The following is a 19,462-nucleotide window of genomic DNA, read 5'->3' as shown; positions in this document are numbered from 1 at the left end:
CTACCCAGGATTGAGCTGATGGTTTGACAGACGAAATCTAAGGGCCCTAAAGAGGTTGGTAAGTGTATTACACGGTGATGTGCACAACCCCACCATACAATACACCATTTTCCTAACAGCTACTCTGAAAGCTACCTTTCAGGAAAGCAACTGTAGAATGCATGAGTGGAATGGCTAGAAAGTAGGACCCAAAACCCTTGATAACAGGAACCACGAAAAGGGAAGTGTTCTTGGTTTTGAAGCTAGGTGGCAACTGTAGCCAAATTAATTCTGATGGAAGTGTTAACAAGGCCTGATTTCTGCAAGCTCAGCAGATAACAGACAATATCTGGGACTGCTGCCTGGAAAGAACCAATATGTCTAGGAAGACAGCCGTGTATGAACCTTTTCCATTTGGTTATGTTGCACGCTTCTTTAAGGATGGTCATACAGTCTGAAGCCAGAAGTATATAAACTCTAGGACTTCAGGAGGCAAATTGCAAATTGAGCTCTTATAGGTTGGGGGTGCCTGTGTGTCTTAATTCAGTGAGAGAAGATCCAGCAAATAGGGCAACTTCTTGTGAGGCACCAAAAACAGTTCGAGTAGAGTGGTGAACCATGGTTTTCTGGTTCGGGTTGGACTAATAAGATGAGAGTGAGGGATGTTTGCTGAAGCCTGAGAAGAACAAACGGCAGAAGTGGGAGAGGCGGAAAAGTGTAGGCAAATACCCCTGACCAGTTCATCCACAGTGCACTGCCCATGGCCTGCAAGAACCTGGAAGCAAAGTTTGGGCATTTTGAGTTTTCTGCATTGGTGATGGGGTCTACATGGGGAAACCACCACTGATGGAGGTACGGAAAAAGGGCAGTTTGTTGGGGGGGGGGTCCCTCTCAAGAACTAGGTCTGCAAAATTCGTTGTCCACTCCTGGTATATGCTAATAATAAGATGGAGTCTGTGATATATCACCCACTGCCAAATGCCCTGGGCTAGAGCAGACAACTGTAGGGAGTGAGTGCCGCCCTGTTTCTGTAAGTAAAACACAGAAGTTGTATTGTCTGCTTGAATGAATACGACCTTGTGTTGGATGCAAGGAAGTAACACTCTGAGGGATAGCTGGATGACTTATAATTTTAGATGGTTGATGTGGAGAACCTGTTGATCGGACATTCACATCCATTAGATGGGTAACTCCTTTAAGTGCACGCCCCCAAACCAGTGAGAGGGGTGTCCTTTGGGATGGTCATCTGCAGCACTGGGTCTTGCAACAGGTTGTTGGCCCTACCCCTACTGCAGAGAGCGGTGAGTACTGCCCCAGATTTTTCTAATCACCCTCTGCTTGTGACCATTGTACAGCCAGGCCGGACTGCAACAGACAAATGCCTAACTTGGCATGTGAGACTATAGTAATGCAGGATGTCATCATGCCCAAGAGGCACATGACCTTTCTGATCACTACCTGAAAATATATCTGAAAAAAGGGAGCAGCGCTTGGAACGCTTGGACTCTTTCAGCGTTGGGGTGTGCTTTCTTCATCACAGTGGAGTATGGCCCATAGGAAGGGCTGGAGATGAGAGATCAAAACTTACCTGTTCTCCTTATAGTTTACTTTTTGCCCTCTTGCCTCGCACTGTTCTCTCCCCCCCCCCCCCCCCCCCCCCTTAATGAGTCTTTTCCCTCTCTATTTTTCTCCGTTTTAGCGCGGGGACATGCTGAGATGGCGTACTCTTATCCATGCGCTCTATAAATGTCTTTATTATTATTTATTATTTCATTACATTGATGATAAGGCCTAGGGTGTGTAAGAGATGTATGATGGCTTGGATGTGCGCTAGGCATTGCTATTCCATTGTGCTCTTGTTCAGCCAATCGTCTAAGTAAGGGTAGACATGCATGCTATTCCTTCTGAGGTGAATGGTTAGCACAGTGAATGGTTAACACAGCAAGACACTTTGTAAACACCCTGGTACCTGTGGTTACTTCGAAGGCCAGCACTTTGAAATCATAATGCTGATCACTTACCACAAACCTGAGGAATCTGCGATGTGCAAGGTGGATGGGGATGTGGAAGTAGGTGTCCTTCAAGATGAGTGCGGTCATGAAGTCGCCTTGCTGTTAGTAGAGGAATGGCATCCTAAATTGTTAACATAGTGTTCTGCCAGGATGTACTCCTTGAGAGACCCTGAAGTTGAGAATGGGCCTTAGGGACCCGCCTATCTTGGAAATGAGGAGGTATAGGGAGTATACACCTTTGTCAGACAGTAACACCCTGCAACGATGTTGGACACACATAGGTGTGTAGTGATCTCGTTCTATCGGGACAGAATCCATTATGAGTGGGGTGGGGGGTAAGGTAGTCACCATTTTGTAGGTACGTCCCTTTGAAAGCTGCATTTTGAGTCTGCCTCTACTGTTGCCGTCTCAGTACCCTCTCCTTAATACCCCCGTGAGAGCGGATGTTGCCTGAGGAAGGAAATGGATGCTTGAGGGTAGTGTTTTTTGCCACTCCATGGTATTTTGCACGGCGAACTGAGCTGCAGGCAGATGGGGGCTGCATAGCCTTTATTAAAGCATCTGGTCAACTTTCAGACCAAATAGGTCTTACCCATCAAAGGGCAAGTTGACAAGATGCTGCAGCACTTCTGGCTTAAAACAGGAAAAATTAAGCCAAGCGAGTTGCCCGAGGAGGACACTGGTGTTTGAGCAACAAGCAGAGGTTCCTGTTGCTTCAAGCTCAAATCAAATGTTAGTGTTGGGTATAACTTTACCCTCCACTACCAATTCCAGATCCCTCTTTTATACTGGTCTGGGAGGTGTTGAAGTGACATCTCAATTTTATCCCAGTGGGTCTGTGGACGTGGGTGAAGGGACGACAGTGACACCAACTGTAGGGTTTAAGGAAGGTTTTATTTTGATAGCTCTTATAGGCTTAGTAACCAACGTCTTTCGTGTCCTGAAAGTTAGTCTTTCACGGGCGAAGGTACTGGAGTCCGTGGCGCTGCTCGTCTATAGGTGTTTTCCCCGGAAGTCGAGTCTTCACTTCGGGCGTCAGGAGTCTCTCCACATGAAAGAAAGAAGACCAACAAGGCGGAAAGCCGTTAGGTCACAGTCCTCTAATGGGATTGCACCAGGGGGACCCAGGGAGTGCGAGGTTTACACCCAGTGTAACTAACTGGTAACTACAGTGCTCAGTGTATGAGGTGTTGGGGTAAGCGGTAAAGAAGGGTGGGGGGAGGGAAAGGAGAGGGAGGTAGGTCTGAGGGACGGTTGCAGTGGGGAAAAAGTTACACACAGCTGCGCTCTAAACGCTAGCGTTACGCTTTCCTATCCAAGCCGCCAAACGCCGCCGTACCTGTGTCAGCCACACTCCTCCCTCGGGAGTGTGGCACGGCGGTCCGCAGGGACGTTGGCCTCCTGGCTCGCCTCGGGGCTCAGCTTCTCCGTCAGCTCCTCCGTAGGCTCCTGCTTCTGTCCCTCGGGTCTCGTCTTCCGACACACTTCGCTTTTCCGTATCTTCGGGTTCCGCCTTCTTCCTCGCGGTGTTTCCACACACGGAGTACAGGACTTCCCCTGCTTTAACCAATGCGGAGTCGGCAACGTCACGGAGGGTCGGGAGCTTCACCCTCGTATGACGACGCCCACTTAAAGGGCCCGTTGTCTTCGAACTCGCTGGCAGTCTCGTTTCCGTGCTCCCACTCGGGATCCTGTGGAGAAGCCGGAAACGACAGATCAGTAGAGGTTGGGCTCCACCATTCCCGACGGGTAAGGACGCTGGCTTTACATTCCTCCCCCCCTGGATTCTCCCGATCGGGGAGAATGGGCATTCTGGAGAGAAAATCAGCGTTCCCATTGTCAACCCCCTTCCGATGCACAACCTTGAAGGCAAACGGTTGCAGGAAGAGAAACCAGCGTAGTATCCTAGCGTTCTGGGACCTATTTCGTTGCATCCACTGGAGGGGTGCGTGGTCGGAGTATAAGATGAAAGATTTACCCTCCAGGTAATACCTCAGTTTGTCAATAGCCCATCTGATGGCGAGGCACTCCTTTTCCACCGTGGGGTATTTCTGTTCCCTTGGATGGAGCTTTCTGCTGACAGAGCACGGGATGTTCAACACCGTCATCCCCTTCCTGTGATAGCACAGCACCTATGCCGGTGTCAGAGGCATCAGTGGCCAGTGAAAAGGGTTTCTCGAAGTTAGGTGGAATGAGAACCGGGCTAGTGGTAAGGGCAGTCTTCAGGGTCTGGAAGGCTTTGATGGCACCGTCTGATGGAGGGTTTGGCAGAGCGTTTTTGACGTGTTTCTGCAAAAGGTCTGTTAGGGGGCTAGAAAGGTCTGCAAAGTTCTTAATAAATCGTCTATAGTACCCTATAAGTCTTAGGAATGCTCGTAATTCCTTTTTTGTGGTTGGGAAAGGAGTACTAGTTATAGCCTTGATCTTTTCCTCCTGAGGCGCTATGACTCCCTCCCCTAACATGAACCCCAGGTATTTCACCTTTGGGAATGCTGCCCTTGATTTTTTTGCATTCACATGGAGTCCGGCTGCCTGTAATGCGGTCAATACATTGGATACATGTACCAGATGTTCTTTCCATGATGAACTAAAGATGACTATATCATCCAGATACACCGAACTGTATGAGGTGTGCTTTGCCAGTACCCTGTTCATTAACCGCTGAAAGGTAGCGGGGGCTCCATGGAGTCCAAATGGTAAGACAGTAAACTCAAAGAGCCCATCTTCCGTTGCAAAGGCTGTTTTGTGGCGATCTTCCTCCCTGAGTGGCACCTGCCAATAGCCCTTGGTCAGGTCAAGAGTGGTAATGTAGTGGGCATCCCCTATCCTCTCTATTAGTTCGTCCACACGGGGTATTGGAAACGCGTCAAAAGAGGACACAGCATTCAGGGCCCTAAAGTCCATGCAAAAACGGGTATACCCGTCAGGTTTAGGGACCATTACTATGGGCGAGGACCAATTACTCTTAGAAGGTCTTATCACCCCCAGACGAAGCATGTCCTGTACCTCTTTTCTTACGTCAGCCCTTTTTGCAGCTGGAATCCGATAAGGTCTCTGCTTTACTATCTGACCTTCTTTTGTTCGTATTTGATGTTCTGCCAAATGGGTACACCCAGGGGTGTCTGAAAAAATTTGGGAGAAGGGTAGTAGAGTCGACCTTAGCTCTTCTTTTTCTACTTCAGTCAACTCTGTGTTCATTGGCAATTGATTCAGGGTGGACCCACTCTTGTCTTCTGGCAGGGTTAAGTTGGCCTGACGGGGACATGGACCAATCCACTTCTTGAGGAGGTTGATATGGAAAGTTTGTCTCCTATTCTGGGACATTTGTAAGCTGTATGTGGTACGTCCGTACGTATCAACAACTTTATAGGGGCCTTTCCACTCACTCCGGATCTTTTGGGTGGATGAAGGTAGTAGCACCAGAGCCCAGTCCCCCTTTTCTAAGGTCCTCCATTTTTTTCCTTTGTCATAGTATTGTTTTTGAGCAGCTTGAGCTTTCTCTAAGTTTGAATATGCTAATTCTCTCAATTTGCCTAATCTAGATCTTAATTGCTGAGTATATTCCAACAGATTTCTCTGTTCAGCGGCTCCCTCTTTTTCCCAGGCTTCCCTGGTGATTTCTAACAGAGACCGTGGTTGGCGGCCATAGAGCAATTCAAAGGGTGAAAATCCCAAACTACTCTGTACTTGTGCTCTTATCACGTACAACGCTAGAGGAAGTACTCCGTCCCAATCCTTATTTTCGGTAGTCAGTAGCTTCTTCAGGGTGGTTTTTAGGGTCCTATTGTACCTCTCCACGAGGCCGTCCGTTTGTGGATGATAGGCGGACGTTCGGATGTGGTGGAGGTCAAGGGTTTTGCACACCTCTTTCATCATCCGGGAAACAAATGGTGTTCCCTGATCCGTGAGAATCTCACGAGGGAACCCTACCCTTGAAAATAGTTCTACCAACTTGTCCGCTACGTTCTTAGTAGTCGGAGTACTGAGCGCAAAGGCTTCTGGGAACCTAGTGTTGTAATCAACCACAACAAGAGCGTAGGTATGGCCACGCGATGTACGTGGTAGTGGACCAATCAGGTCCATTCCTACCCTATCCCAGGGATTCCCTATGATGGGCATAGGTTGAAGAGGTACTGCTGGTGGACGAGTTAGGTTCTTTTTTTGGCAAACCTCGCACTGTTTGCAATATATGTCTGCCTCCTTGTATATTCCTGGCCAATAAAAGAGACGTAGAATATTCTGTGTTGTTTTCTCACTACCGCTATGCCCAGCAGTAAGGTGTGTATGGGCATAGAAAAGTATCTGGTCCCTGAATTCCTTGGGTACTACCAGTTGAGTGGGTTCTCCCTCTTTGCTTTCTCTATAGAGCAGATCGTTGTCTATCCTGAATCTGGGGTAACTCATGGAGGGAGAGGTCTGTGAGAGATGGGCTGCTTCCCAGGCGTTCAACAGAGAGGGATCATTGACTTGTGCGAACTTAAATCCTTTATCTAACACCCATGGGTCTGCTGACAGATAAGCTTCTGCGGTGTTGTCTTTTAACTCCCTTTTGAATAAGGATAGGAAGTCTGGGTTATCTACTCCTAGTATCAACTCTTCGGGTAAAGACCTTACTACCCCCACCTTAACTGAACAGGGTTCTCTACCTATAGGGTGTAGGGTTATTCTTGCCATAGGGTAGGGTTTGACGTCACCATGGACACACCTAATTAGTACAGTCCCTTCCTGGCCTATCTGATCTGGGTGCAAAAGTCGTTCCTGAATAACTGATTGACGACAACCCGAATCAAGCAAGGCTTTCACTAACTTCTGGTTGACTCGTACCCTTACGTAAAAGGATGGGCCCATTTCGGAGGTGTACATGACCGCCCTTGGGATATATCCGACCTCCATGGGTTCTTCGGCGGGTCTTCGTTGGGGGCACATTCAGGCTATGTGGCCCCATTCTCCGCACTCGAAGCACTGTGGCCCTTTCATAAGGGGACCTTCTTGCTTGAACTGTCGAGGTTTAATAGGATCTGGTGCAGTTTTTTTTCTTCTCCGGTTTGGACGACGACGTTATGGCCTTGGAATTTCTCTCATTGTCCCAAGGGAAAGACCGGGGTGCTGCTCTGTTATAGTTGGCTGCCATTTCTATGGCTTGGGCTGCCGTTAGTCCAGGGTGTTGTCTTAACCACCTCTGTGTGCAGTATGGTAAGACTTCCATGAACTGTTCCAGTATAATACTGGACATGACCTCTTCTTTACTCCGGATATCTGGCCTGAGCCATTTTTCAGCAGCCATTTTTACCCTCAGATACATAGTTTTTGGGTTCTCACCCGGTATTCCCTTCTCTTTTCTAAACCGAAGACGGTATGCCTCCGCATCCATACCTAGGTGGTCTAATATCACCGCTTTTATGTCGGCATACGAAGACGTTCCTGCATGATTCGCCACCTGATAGGCGGTTTGTGCTTCTCCCGAGAGTAAGGGCGCCAAAAAGAAAGGCCATTTCTCTTCCGGCCACCCACATGCCCTGGCGGCACGCTCAAAATTTAGCAGGAACGCGTCCGGGTCTTCCCCACTCACATATTTTTGTAAGGCTACCCCTGATGGGTGTGGGCCTACGGGTCTTCTGTCCATTGCGGTTGTTGAGAGGGGAGTTTGTACAACTTTTTGGATGGCGTCCAACTGTTGGGTCATAGACATTTTGAACAAGTCCCGGTCAGCATCTGCTGTATTTATCTGTTGGCCTATTGCCCATTCCAATTTTTGTTGTCCATCAATAAGCGTTTGGATCACTTGTTCCATTGCCATGGTCGTTTTGGGAGGGGAGGATCCCACTTCTGACACCACTGTGGACGTGGGTGAAGGGACGACCGTGACACCAACTGTAGGGTTTAAGGAAGGTTTTATTTTGATAGCTCTTATAGGCTTAGTAACCAACGTCTTTCGTGTCCTGAAAGTTAGTCTTTCACGGGCGAAGGTACTGGAGTCCGTGGCGCTGCTCGTCTATAGGCGTTTTCCCCGGAAGTCGAGTCTTCACTTCGGGCGTCAGGAGTCTCTCCAAATGAAAGAAAGAAGACCAACAAGGCGGAAAGCCGTTATGTCACAGTCCTCTAATGGGATTGCACCAGGGGGACCCAGGGAGTGCGAGGTTTACACCCAGTGTAACTAACTGGTAACTACAGTGCTCAGTGTATGAGGTGTTGGGGTAAGCGGTAAAGAAGGGTGGGGGGAGGGAAAGGAGAGGGAGGTAGGTCTGAGGGACGGTTGCAGTGGGGAAAAAGTTACACACAGCTGCGCTCTAAACGCTAGCGTTACGCTTTCCTATCCAAGCCGCCAAACGCCGCCGTACCTGTGTCAGCCACACTCCTCCCTCGGGAGTGTGGCACAGCGGTCCGCAGGGACGTTGGCCTCCTGGCTCGCCTCGGGGCTCAGCTTCTCCGTCAGCTCCTCCGTAGGCTCCTGCTTCGGTCCCTCGGGTCTCGTCTTCCGACACACTTCGCTTTTCCGTATCTTCGGGTTCCGCCTTCTTCCTCGCGGTGTTTCCACACACGGAGTACAGGACTTCCCCTGCTTTAACCAATGCGGAGTCGGCAACGTCACGGAGGGTCGGGGCTTCACCCTCGTATGACGACGCCCACTTAAAGGGCCCGTTGTCTTCGAACTCGCTGGCAGTCTCGTTTCCGTGCTCCCACTCGGGATCCTGTGGAGAAGCCGGAAACGACAGATCAGTAGAGGTTGGGCTCCACCATTCCCGACGGGTAAGGACGCTGGCTTTACAGGGTCCTACCATACCAGGAGAGTAAACTCACAGAATTGGTGATACACCAATACGCAGCAGACTGGACAGTGACACTATTTTCCTGCTGTATCTATCTGCTTACTCTCCCAGTTGGGAGGGGGCACATACCCCGTGCACCAGGAGTTGGCACATTTTCTGGCTGAGAAAACAACCTGGGAGTCAGGTAACAGTTGACTCAGAATGTAGGGAGAGTCAGAAGGAAATGCTTTATATTTCTTGTTGACTCTAGACATGATGATTCATGCCTTTGGCAGCACCTTAAAGATTTCAGGAGTGGGTTTAAGCACCCCTTTAAGCATGGGCAAAAATTGCATTTACATCTGGGCAGAAGAGTGTCTCCATGAGGAAGTTGTCCTCCTCTGATTGTTTGAGCATCTCCACCTTCAGGTTTTGCAAAGGGCAGCCACATTCCATGTGGTATCAGGCGGTGTCATCCAGCGGGGAAGGCTTGGCCTGGTAGAAGTCAAGGTCGGTATAACCAGGGAGCTCAACACCATAATCACACCACAGGCCATCGTGGGGTATTATATGTGTTATAAGGATAACGGTCTATACTCCCTGAATTTTCGATGCTGGATGCTGTGCAGGCAGAGGCTTGTCCGCTTCAGCGCTAGAGCTCCCTTCTACTGCAATCACTTGATCTTCTGCGCTGGAAGCCTATGGCTGCTGCTTGCCCTCAGTGTCCCGATCTCTGAACAGGTCCGGAGTATCGCCACTTCGGTATTGTGCCGTCAAAGCTGAGGCAATGCGACGATCTCAACAATAACAGAGGGTCTTTTCATTACGGAAGGCAAGGCATGCCGAACAGGAGGCTTCCTAGTGCTTCAGGAACAGATGTAGGTACACACCTGATTGAGGTCTGTCCTTGGGTATTTTGCTTGATACTTCTGGTAGTAACGGAATGAAGTTATTTCTAACACAGGCACATTCTCTGGTGTTGATGGATCGATGGCGCCCCAGAGGGGCGAGGCCCATTACCGGGCATCGAATGTGTTCAATTGCATAGCTGAAAATAAAAGGTACACAATGCTTGGAACCGACAAATAAATACAACTGTTATTTCTTCTGACGATTAAGAAGGATTCATGCGGACCTGGTGACACTACTATGTGGTGTCGAACCGGAGCTCGAAGGCAAACGTCTGAACAAGTCTGTGGAGAAAAAAGCAATGTAACTATGGAGCTGATACCCATGTGTATTACCAGCATTAGGTGGTCACTATACCTCAGGACACTAAAGACTTCTTTTAAGTATACAACTTGAATAAATCCAAGTTCAGCACTAGTGGGCGGGAGTATGCACAGCATGAGCAACTACTGCTAAATATGCCACAAACACATCCTTTCTGTGTTTTATTCCACCGAGATTCTCTGTGAGACGGTGAGGAGGAGAAGGGGAATCAGAGACCCAGACGCTCCAAAGGCAGGTCTGAGCAAATCCATCTCAGCACAGATCTTCTGGATACAAATGTCCTTGATTGAAGCCTGGGCAAGGCCCATAGTGGATCCAACATAGGCCCACCGACTATCCCACTGTAAAGGAGCCAGAACTAGTGCCATAGACAAAATGAATAGTGGTGCAGACATGAACAGAAAAAAAGAGGCTGTGAATTTCAGGTCACCTTTAGGTTTTATCAAAGGGGTCGACAGCTGCCAGGTTATGGACTGCTGGCAGAGGCGCGGTCAGAGGGGGCGGAGCATAGTGAGCAAAGTTTGTGTGCAAGATGCCCTTGAGTGGGAATAGAGCAGGGGACAGAAACATATGAAGCAGCGCCAGTTGAAGTAAGAACTGAACCGGACCCCAGCATCAAATTCATGTCCACCAAAGTAGGACACAGTTTAGAAGATGTTGAGATCTAATATGGGCAATGAGCCACACTGACCAGAAGACCAGTCTCTGGTCAGGAGTGACATCAACGTGAAGATATGGTCTCAGTTTGATAAATCCTGAACCCGGAGCTGGAAGACTTCCTTTGGAACAAAGCAATTGAATGCAAGAAGTCAAAAGAAGAATCAGGCTTCGATGCGAACACAGGTTTCAAATATGAACCTCTAGTAAGATATTAATGACAGTCTGACCTCTTTTTTGTATGTGTTAAAGAACTTTGGGGCGGTACTAGCATCAAGTTGAGAGTTGGAGATATCAACCTATCTTCTGGCCCAGGACAGCTAGTTCAGCTCATGAGGAGAATCATAACATGAGAAACCTGCAGGTCACGTCGGTATTCTTCAGAAAAGGTATTTTGGTTTTGCATTTTTAATGTGTATTTGTTAATAGGACTGCAATGAAAGAAATGTAAATAAGTGCATGAAAAAGAAAGAGAAATAACTCCTTGTAATTTTGTTAATCTGAATGAAAGCTATACAAGTGTTTCAGTAAATTAGGTGCAGAAGAACTCACATTTTCTTGCCAGAGACAGTGGGAGATGGCGGTGAAGTGAGAGAGTCCAAGCTGTAAATGCCACTTTCACTATAAGGACTGAGGGTTGGAGATGATGTGCGTGAATGGGAATCCGGAGTCAGATCTAATTTCAGAGAGTCTGGACTTTCAAGGTCTGAAGTGCTGCCACTCAGTTTTGCCCTCTTCTTGGCAGCACTGTTACGCAATGACCTAAGAGAACTTATCATCTGAAATTAAAAATGTAAAAACAAATTGATTTTGACAGTATAAAAATAATTCACAGACAATTCATATACTTTATTATACTTAGAAAATGTGTACCATATAATGACTTGCACTCCGTTGGTGTGGAAAGAATGGTTTGAACTGAATATCTGTTTTACATGCCACGGCGGTTGCAGATTGCATACCTGCATCTCTTCCACAGTACCTTCTAGACAGTGCTTCACTCAAAAGCATTTTCTGGGGTCTAGTATTTGTGGCAGTGCCATTTACCCTTTTGGTGTCCGCTTAAAAGGTGACATTTTTCCTGGGCCAGGTAGTTTTAAATATGTTACTGTAGGCAGCCTAGAGCATTGCAAATCCATTATGTGACTTGCCTCCTCCAACAGAAAGTTTAGCCTTTTATTGAAAAAAAGGGTGCTTAAGTGGGGAGTTTTGTGTCTGTCTGTCTGTCTATTAGTCAACATGCAGTTTACATTTACCCTAGTAATAAAAGATTTCAAGCCTGGCAGGTTAAACCGAAGAATAGCACTGCACTAAACCATAATTTGCAGGCACTGTGGCAAATGAAAATGCTTCACATTTTATTAAACTGGTGACACAAATGTCTACGACTGTGCTTTAAACAAATAATATTCAGTAGTGAACTTAAAATAATAGGGACAACTGGTACAGATGGCTTGAGATTGGCCGAAATACTAAAATTTACTATAGGCAGTTACAAAATCCAATCTAAATTAGTAGCACAGTTCAATGAGCTAACATTTTCCCTAAAGTCAAAATCTACATATTTATATGCTGTGTCTTGCATGGCACCGGACTCACTCGTTTGCTTCAAGGCAAACACGATTTTACCACTGGAGGTACGGAGTGCCTGGGAAGAAGCGCAAGGAAAGGAGAAAGATTTGGAAATCTTTTATGCCACTAGACAGGTGCCTTCCTGCACTACCATATGAACAAAACTAAGCATTAATGACTTTTGGATACGAGGCATGGGTAGAGCTCATGCGGTCCGGAAATAGATAATGGGGAGCAGAGCGGCGTATGCAAATTAGGGGTAATAATGGGTTTACTGATAGATGATGTATAAGGCTTTGTCTCAGGTAAGGAAATACACAATGAGGGTGGGGGTGAGACAGTATGCGTTGGGGTTGGAATAAGGTACCAAAGCTAAGGCAATTATTTTAAGTGAAACATCATGCCAGATTATTTTTCCCCAGGAAAAAGGGAAGAATTATCCTTTTATACATAGGAGGATAACGTATTTCAAAGTTTGTGTTTTGAGTTCTCTTTCAACCTAATGTACTACAGCCATTTAATTTTACATTCATTGACGAATTTAAAAGACTTCCTGTCCGAACACTTAGATGTATTGTCGTACATAAAAGAACTGATTTAAATTCTTAATCTGACATGTAAGTATAAAAGATATGCAGTATTCACTCATTAAAGCTGCCTTCCATTGGTCGGTGCATAAAGAACGCCTCTTTACGGGAGGGCTGTCATGCAAAACAGCTCACACCATGTAACCAATTATTTTACTGAAGCTTCACATACAGTTTATATAATAAGCATTTAATAACGAACACAACACGTGTAAAATTGAGGTAGGCAGCCGTTTCTCATTTGTTTAAAATGCATAAACGTAGGAAGAAAAATTTATAATGTAAAGTGAAAAACTTCTTTCGTTACTCCGACCTCTTCATGATCTAGATCATCTTTGACATTCAATTCCGAAAGATCAATGGCAAGCTTCTTGTCTCTTTCACTGCTCCAAGCATCATCGGCTTCTTTTCTTATTTGGGCTGGGCAAAAATCCCCTTTATCTGGCAGCAGGCTTGGACCCCTGGTGATCGGAGGAAAAGGCTTGTTTCCATTCAGGCCACCTCGTGAAGATGTTCTCACCAGAGCTGGTTTGAGTGGAAGTGGAGACTGTGTCTCCAGGGAATGATCACCTACACAAAATACAAAGATGCTCTTAACATGGATAAGAACAGTCCTGCACACTAGAACATTATGAACATTTTGGCTATCTTTCGCCAAATATGGTTTCCTTAGTTACTTTGCAGGCAGCAATAATCCCTACTCTGGGCTCACATCTAAATTAGTAGCATCACATTTTAAAAGTAAGAACATTTTAAATGCAGAATTTACCATAGTATTAAAGACAACACAAACGAATACACTGCATGTGCTCTTCCACTGAAAGAACTTTGGGCTTTACCAAAAAGCTTCCTACAGCAGCAGCCAAAAGATTTAGTTCTAAAAATATTGATGTTTAATGAAAACATTAGAAACGTTGCACCAGACAAGCACTACCAAGAATCATCAAATGTAAATCCTTTCCTAAAATGGAATCATAACCTCACAAATTTGAAATAAGCATTCCAAATTACTTCATCTGGTCTTTACTTTTAAAGGTATGACTTTCTGGAAGGGTTTATATTGTTAAGTTCTTTGAAGCCAGCAATTTGCATGTTTAGTCAGTCCTGTTAATCTGTCAACAAGCACTACAAAGAGAAAGTGGGGAGAAGTCTGAAATTGTGCTATTAGTCAAAAAGCTTAAAAACCTACAAAGTAAAGGTGCAATTTTCCGTCACCATAAAAAAATTACAGTTTAAGCAAATATTAAAATTGGGAATATAAAAGGTGGATTACTGCGACCAATCAAGGAAGTCTGCACCTTAACGTACATTTTATCATGGTTGAAGGTAAATTGTAGAAAGTTCAAGAGTTGCACCGATCTACAATTAATCTACAGTTGTTCTAGCTTCATCCCACCAGAATAAAGCAGTGAATTAGCTATGTGTACTGTGCAAACTAAAATGTAATTTAATCTATGGACTCAAACCTATGGGTTATTAAACTCCAAGATCCAATCATATACTAAACTAAGAAGGCAATGAATCTTAGAGAGAAAATGTGGAGGAGTTTGTTCGCCTTAGAACAACCAAATCTAAAAACCTCTACTTGTTAATATCTAGCTGGAATACAAGCATTACAAAATTGCAGTCAGTGTTCGAAAAGCATAGCAAAAAACAATGTTATTAATAAACACATTTAACTAAACCCCAGCACAAAATGTACTAATCTACCAAAATCGTTTACATTCATTTCATAACAGTAAACAAAATGGCTTCCGTCTCATCCATGATGCAGTACACAATCTAGATTACTTCTCAGGAATAAGACAAGATACAGGCGGTGTTCTCCATAAGATGACATCGACAGCCAACATTTTTACCATGATTTTACTACTTTTAACATATTTCTAATAGCAGACACAAGTTTTAAATACAGTTTGCCCCCAAGTTATGAAAATGTTTTCCCAAAATGGTTGTTCAGGGGTAAAAATCTATATTAATGTATGAATGTATTAATGTATGAAAAGGTTTCAAATCCTTTTTTCTCAATCTTCAAATCAGTTTATTTATAAATATCATAAAAACAAAAGCAATATGTATTTTCGTATTATAAAATAATAAAAGCAAACACTTGTGAACAAAGGGCCTTTCAAGTTAACTCCCTCAAGGAAACTGACACCCCTCCCAGCTTTGTACACAATCTCTTAAATGTTTTCCTGCCTCAACCAACCACACTACCATTGTAACTCATTACCTGATAAAATCTAGGTCACTGATAACTAGGCATGGTTTCAAAAAGCAACAAAAATGTTACTAACTGAAATACTAATATTTGAATACTGGTATCTTAAATAGAGTCACATATTTGATATCGTAATACAAAGAGGCTCTTCCTGCCAGTGCCCTGGTTAGTGAACTACCACCCTGGAGGGAGGGGGTGGCAAAAAGTGCATTTTTGGACCAAGTTACTAGTCAAAGTCACACGCCGAAGCAAGACTCAGACTCATTGGCTTGGTCTTTTGCCGGTCCTACTGCAAGCTGCTCATAATCCTGATTGGTCCTGTAAAGGCAGCTAAATGAAAACCACTCACAAGAACGAAGAAGGATTTTACAGCCATGGTCGCAGAAAAGTGATATTCTTGTCCCAACCAAGCTAAAGGTAATGCAGAAGAAAAGCAATGCATTTTACGATGCAGAAGGAACCAAACGTGCTTATTTCTTTAAGGACAAAAAACACCCTGAATGAACTGAATTTACAGGCTGAAATACGAATTACCCATATTTGGGGTGCAATTGTCTTACTCTTTGCCACCAATACATCCGTGGACTCAACACAGCCTGCATCAGTCCTGACCAGTTACATAAATTCATCAAGTTCACACAACCCTTAAGTTTAAATACCACCCCAATAATGACCACACCAGCGAGAAAGTTTACTTAAGACACTCTTGTTGCAGGTATTTGTATGCATCTTTAAAAACAACAGACACATTAATTTTCTAGCCCGCATGCTTGATGAAACATGAAACAACATAAACAAACCAAAAAAATATGTACATAATTGTTAGCTACTGTTATTCTTTAAACTTCTAAGCGCACAGAATAGGCAGATAATAAATGCATTAAGCATCCTTTAGTTAAATAGTAGTATAGAACTGAGGAGCGTTTATGTCGAAAAAATGGCTATAAACAAAGTTTATCTTTTTAAGCAATGTCAAGTATAAAGCGTTGACTGTTAGCCACACCTATATGTCTGTCACAGTAACATTCTCCTTCAATTATGCATGGTAATATGAATGCCATTTCCACTTGAAAATATATAATGTTGCATTTTAAAATGTAAATTATATTGTTTACCTGCAATTTCACCTAGCTTCTGATTAGAAAGCCTCACTGGCTTGGGTCGTCCATCAAAGTTTTTCAGTGGCCAAGAGTTTGAGAAGGCAACAAATGAATCTTGAGACTTCTTGGGTGATCCACTGGAAGACGAGGTTTGGTTTGGACTACCTCTTGGCGATGATAAGGGATAAGATGGAAGAATGAAGGATCCGGGATTTGAGTGTGAATTTGAAAAGGGCAACGTTCGTTCAACTGAGGCACTATAAGAATGATGGACTTTGCTGGCAGGGTTCAGACTCGCAAAAATTGTTGCTGAAAAGAAGAAAAAATAATAAAATGCAATTATTAATTTCAATTACTGCATCCCCTTTGTGTATACACAGTGAACAAGGTACTTACCTGTAATAGTAACTACGTGAGCCTAGAGGTATAGGCAGTTTCTTTTACAGAACAAAATTAAGTTGAGTCTCACTTATTCTTTTAAATTGGGTTCTGTTTCAATGTTCTGATCCTTAACCACTGTAGGATAATTGGACATCTCAAAGATGTAAGAGAGGCAGCGAGGGCAGTGTTAGCAACCATATACTACAATGCTCGGCAGCATCCATTTTAAATACCTTATTAGTTTACCCCTTCTGCCATGCAGAATATATAAGTTACAACTTTTTAAACCAACTCCCATAGTGGTGCAAACGTCAGAGAATGTTGTGGATCATTCGCAGAGGACCCGTCTCACAAGACTAGTCGGTCAGCATCACTAATGCTCAGTTTACAAAGTCGGAGAAGTCCAAAACTAGGACTTTTCTGATAAAAAAAAAGTAGTGGTAGCAACTTGGAACAGATTCTACATCTTTCATAAAAAATGAGAACAGTACAGTTAACAATCTACCTTGAAACTTATTTAATTGGTGTCGATTTATTTATCTAGATTAATTGAGAAACACTATTGGTCAAGAAAAACCATAGAGTGATCTGTATCGTAATTCTGGCAACACTGCCTTGCCATGAAAAGAATGTTGTTTAGGAACCTGGGCACACAAACAAAGGATTCTATTAAGTAAACTACGGAAACACCCCTTTCAAAAAGGTTTGGATTTTTTTCACTGTAGTATTACCAAAATGGAAAACTAAGTAAGGAGCGACATCTGAAAAGAAGGGATTTCACTGGACCTTCTAGTAGAAATAATATCCACCTTGAATGCTACTAAAATTAACTTTCGTCACAGAATTTAACATAAAAAATTGGCTTTGGTAGAATACACAGATGGATTTTTACCCAAAACTCTATGGAGATAAACAGTTCACTTCTACCACACCCAGAGACACGGGACCTCCTGACACAAAGTTCAGGACTACACTCCAGCCTGCTTGTTGCAGTATCATATAGCAGTGGTGCTGTCAGCAAGAACCTGCACAAGTCTCCTTTTGATGGATGGCAAGAAGACCTTCAGAACCAGGCAAATGCCTCACAACGCTAGCAGACTGTTGTGGTGCAGGCACCTGATCTACACCTCCGCCCAGATTACCCCTCCAGCCCAGCAGGGAACCATCTGTCACCACCGTCGACTCTCAGATGGGAAGGGAAAGGGGCTTGCCGCTGGACCAATTGCGTTCGGGCAGCCAAAACTCCATATCACGAGCTAGCGTCCCTGACACGTGGATCGCATTAGTCTAACTGCATTGTTACTGGCTCACTGAAACTTTAAATTTCATAGAAAATCCTGCATGTGCAACCTGGCGTAGGTAATGAGAAGGATTCAGGAGGCTAAGAGTCCATGAAGAGCTGCTCTCAGCATGATACAGGTTTGATTATGAACTATTGAGATCATAGCATGAATATCCTAGGCTAGTTATGCAGACAGAAAGCCCTAAACTCCAACCTCCAATGTGTCCAGAATTGGTCCAATGCATGAAAGCCTCTGCAAAGGACTCTGGTGCGAGTTCAACTCGCTGATAGTGAACCCACAAAATGTCAAGTAGTTTACCATAGTCCGAAGGTGGTCCATGACGGACTACAGTGATTCTATATTCAACAGCCCTTCGCAAAGGTGTGAGAATAAAGGGACTCCTGACCTCCGAAGATAGTCAGTAAACCCTAAAATCACTTTTGAGAACACTCAAGGGAAGCTGGTGAGACAGAATAGGAGCGCAGCAACTAAAAATGCTTGTGGCTCAACTTGAACCATAGAAAACGACTCTGAGACTACAGAATAGTTATAAGAAAATACACATCCTGCAGGTCCAAGGTTGAAGACTGAATTCCCTGCTGGCCCTCACACTGCCTGCCAGATCCAAGACCATGGCCTAGAAAGTACTGGGGTGTCAGCTGCACTGGTTGGAAAAACTGTCTGTCTATATAACAGCCTTCTGGAATAGCCCCTAAACTTCTTGAATTGATGTAGAAACGTTTGGCAAAGGGTAAACAATTCTAGAGAGCGCCGTAGCTCTATTGTCTTTAATGGGCTCCAAAGCAGACCGCGTCTTTTCACCAAAACGTTGGAACCCGTAAAATGGAATATCGCTTAGGGAGGATTGTACATAGCCAGAGAATCCTGTGGAATGTGTCCACGTGTGTTGACGAAGTACACGACTAGTACAAACTGTCATGCCTAAGCAATCTGTAGTATCTAGACCAGTAACATACTTGGTTGCGTCCTGCCAATCATGAATCATCAGGGCCAAAGAGGCCCTAATATCTTCCAAACTGCTGGAAAGATCTCAAAGGCCATGTCCCACATGGGAAGCGTGTAAGACCCAGCAAATAAACAGCCTTTCTGAACCACAACACTAGAATGGTGAAGGAAAACATGTGCTTGCCAAAAGCCTCGATTCTCTTGGATTCCCTCCCCAGAGGAGTAGTTGCAAATCAGCTAGGTTTCATCTCATTGACCGAGGCCTGCACAAAAAGGCTCCTTATGGTGGGAAGCTTGGTGAGAAAACCAGGTTAACAGGAAATGGTATTTGAAGTCTGGTCACTTAACTATTCAGAGGCAGGCCAGAACAAGTCTACAATCACACAGCCATCAAAGTATCAGTGAGGAGTGTGTAAAAAGGAAGCAAGGGCTCTAAAATAACTGCCCCAGGGTGAAAAATCTCCGCTAGAACATTGGTTTTGTTCCTCAAAGTAGGGCAGCAGTAATTATAGTGCCTCACCTGCCCCTTGCGGCACCAATGCAGATGAGGCCCTCTTCTGTTGGTGGCTCCAGGGGCAAGTCAAGCTCTGTCACAGGTGAGGTACTAAGTAAGCCCAATGGAATTTAGTAAATCAATGCACAAGGTATCATCCGCATTGCAAGGAGCAAGCTGTCCCCATCACCATCATCATGAACATCCTGGGGTACCCACTGCTCTGACACAG

General features: G+C 44.7%; 1 protein-coding gene across 1 annotated transcript in view; it reads right to left on the bottom strand.

The window, feature by feature from the left end:
* Nucleotides 1-19,462, bottom strand: part of TOGARAM1 (TOG array regulator of axonemal microtubules 1) — an 871,068-nt gene that overhangs the window by 612,007 nt on the left and 239,599 nt on the right. The window contains exons 4-6 of the mRNA XM_086937344.1: nt 16,123-16,416; nt 13,100-13,356; nt 11,180-11,406 (exon numbers count right to left, since the gene is read on the bottom strand). Coding sequence (XP_086793470.1) covers nt 11,180-11,406; nt 13,100-13,356; nt 16,123-16,416 — 778 coding nt within the window. The remainder of the gene's footprint in view (nt 1-11,179; nt 11,407-13,099; nt 13,357-16,122; nt 16,417-19,462) is intronic.

Source organism: Lissotriton vulgaris, chromosome 9, assembly GCF_964263255.1.
Source record: "Lissotriton vulgaris chromosome 9, aLisVul1.2, whole genome shotgun sequence".
NCBI classification, from domain to species: Eukaryota; Metazoa; Chordata; class Amphibia; order Caudata; family Salamandridae; genus Lissotriton; species Lissotriton vulgaris.
This window is presented reverse-complemented; position numbering and strand designations above follow the sequence as displayed.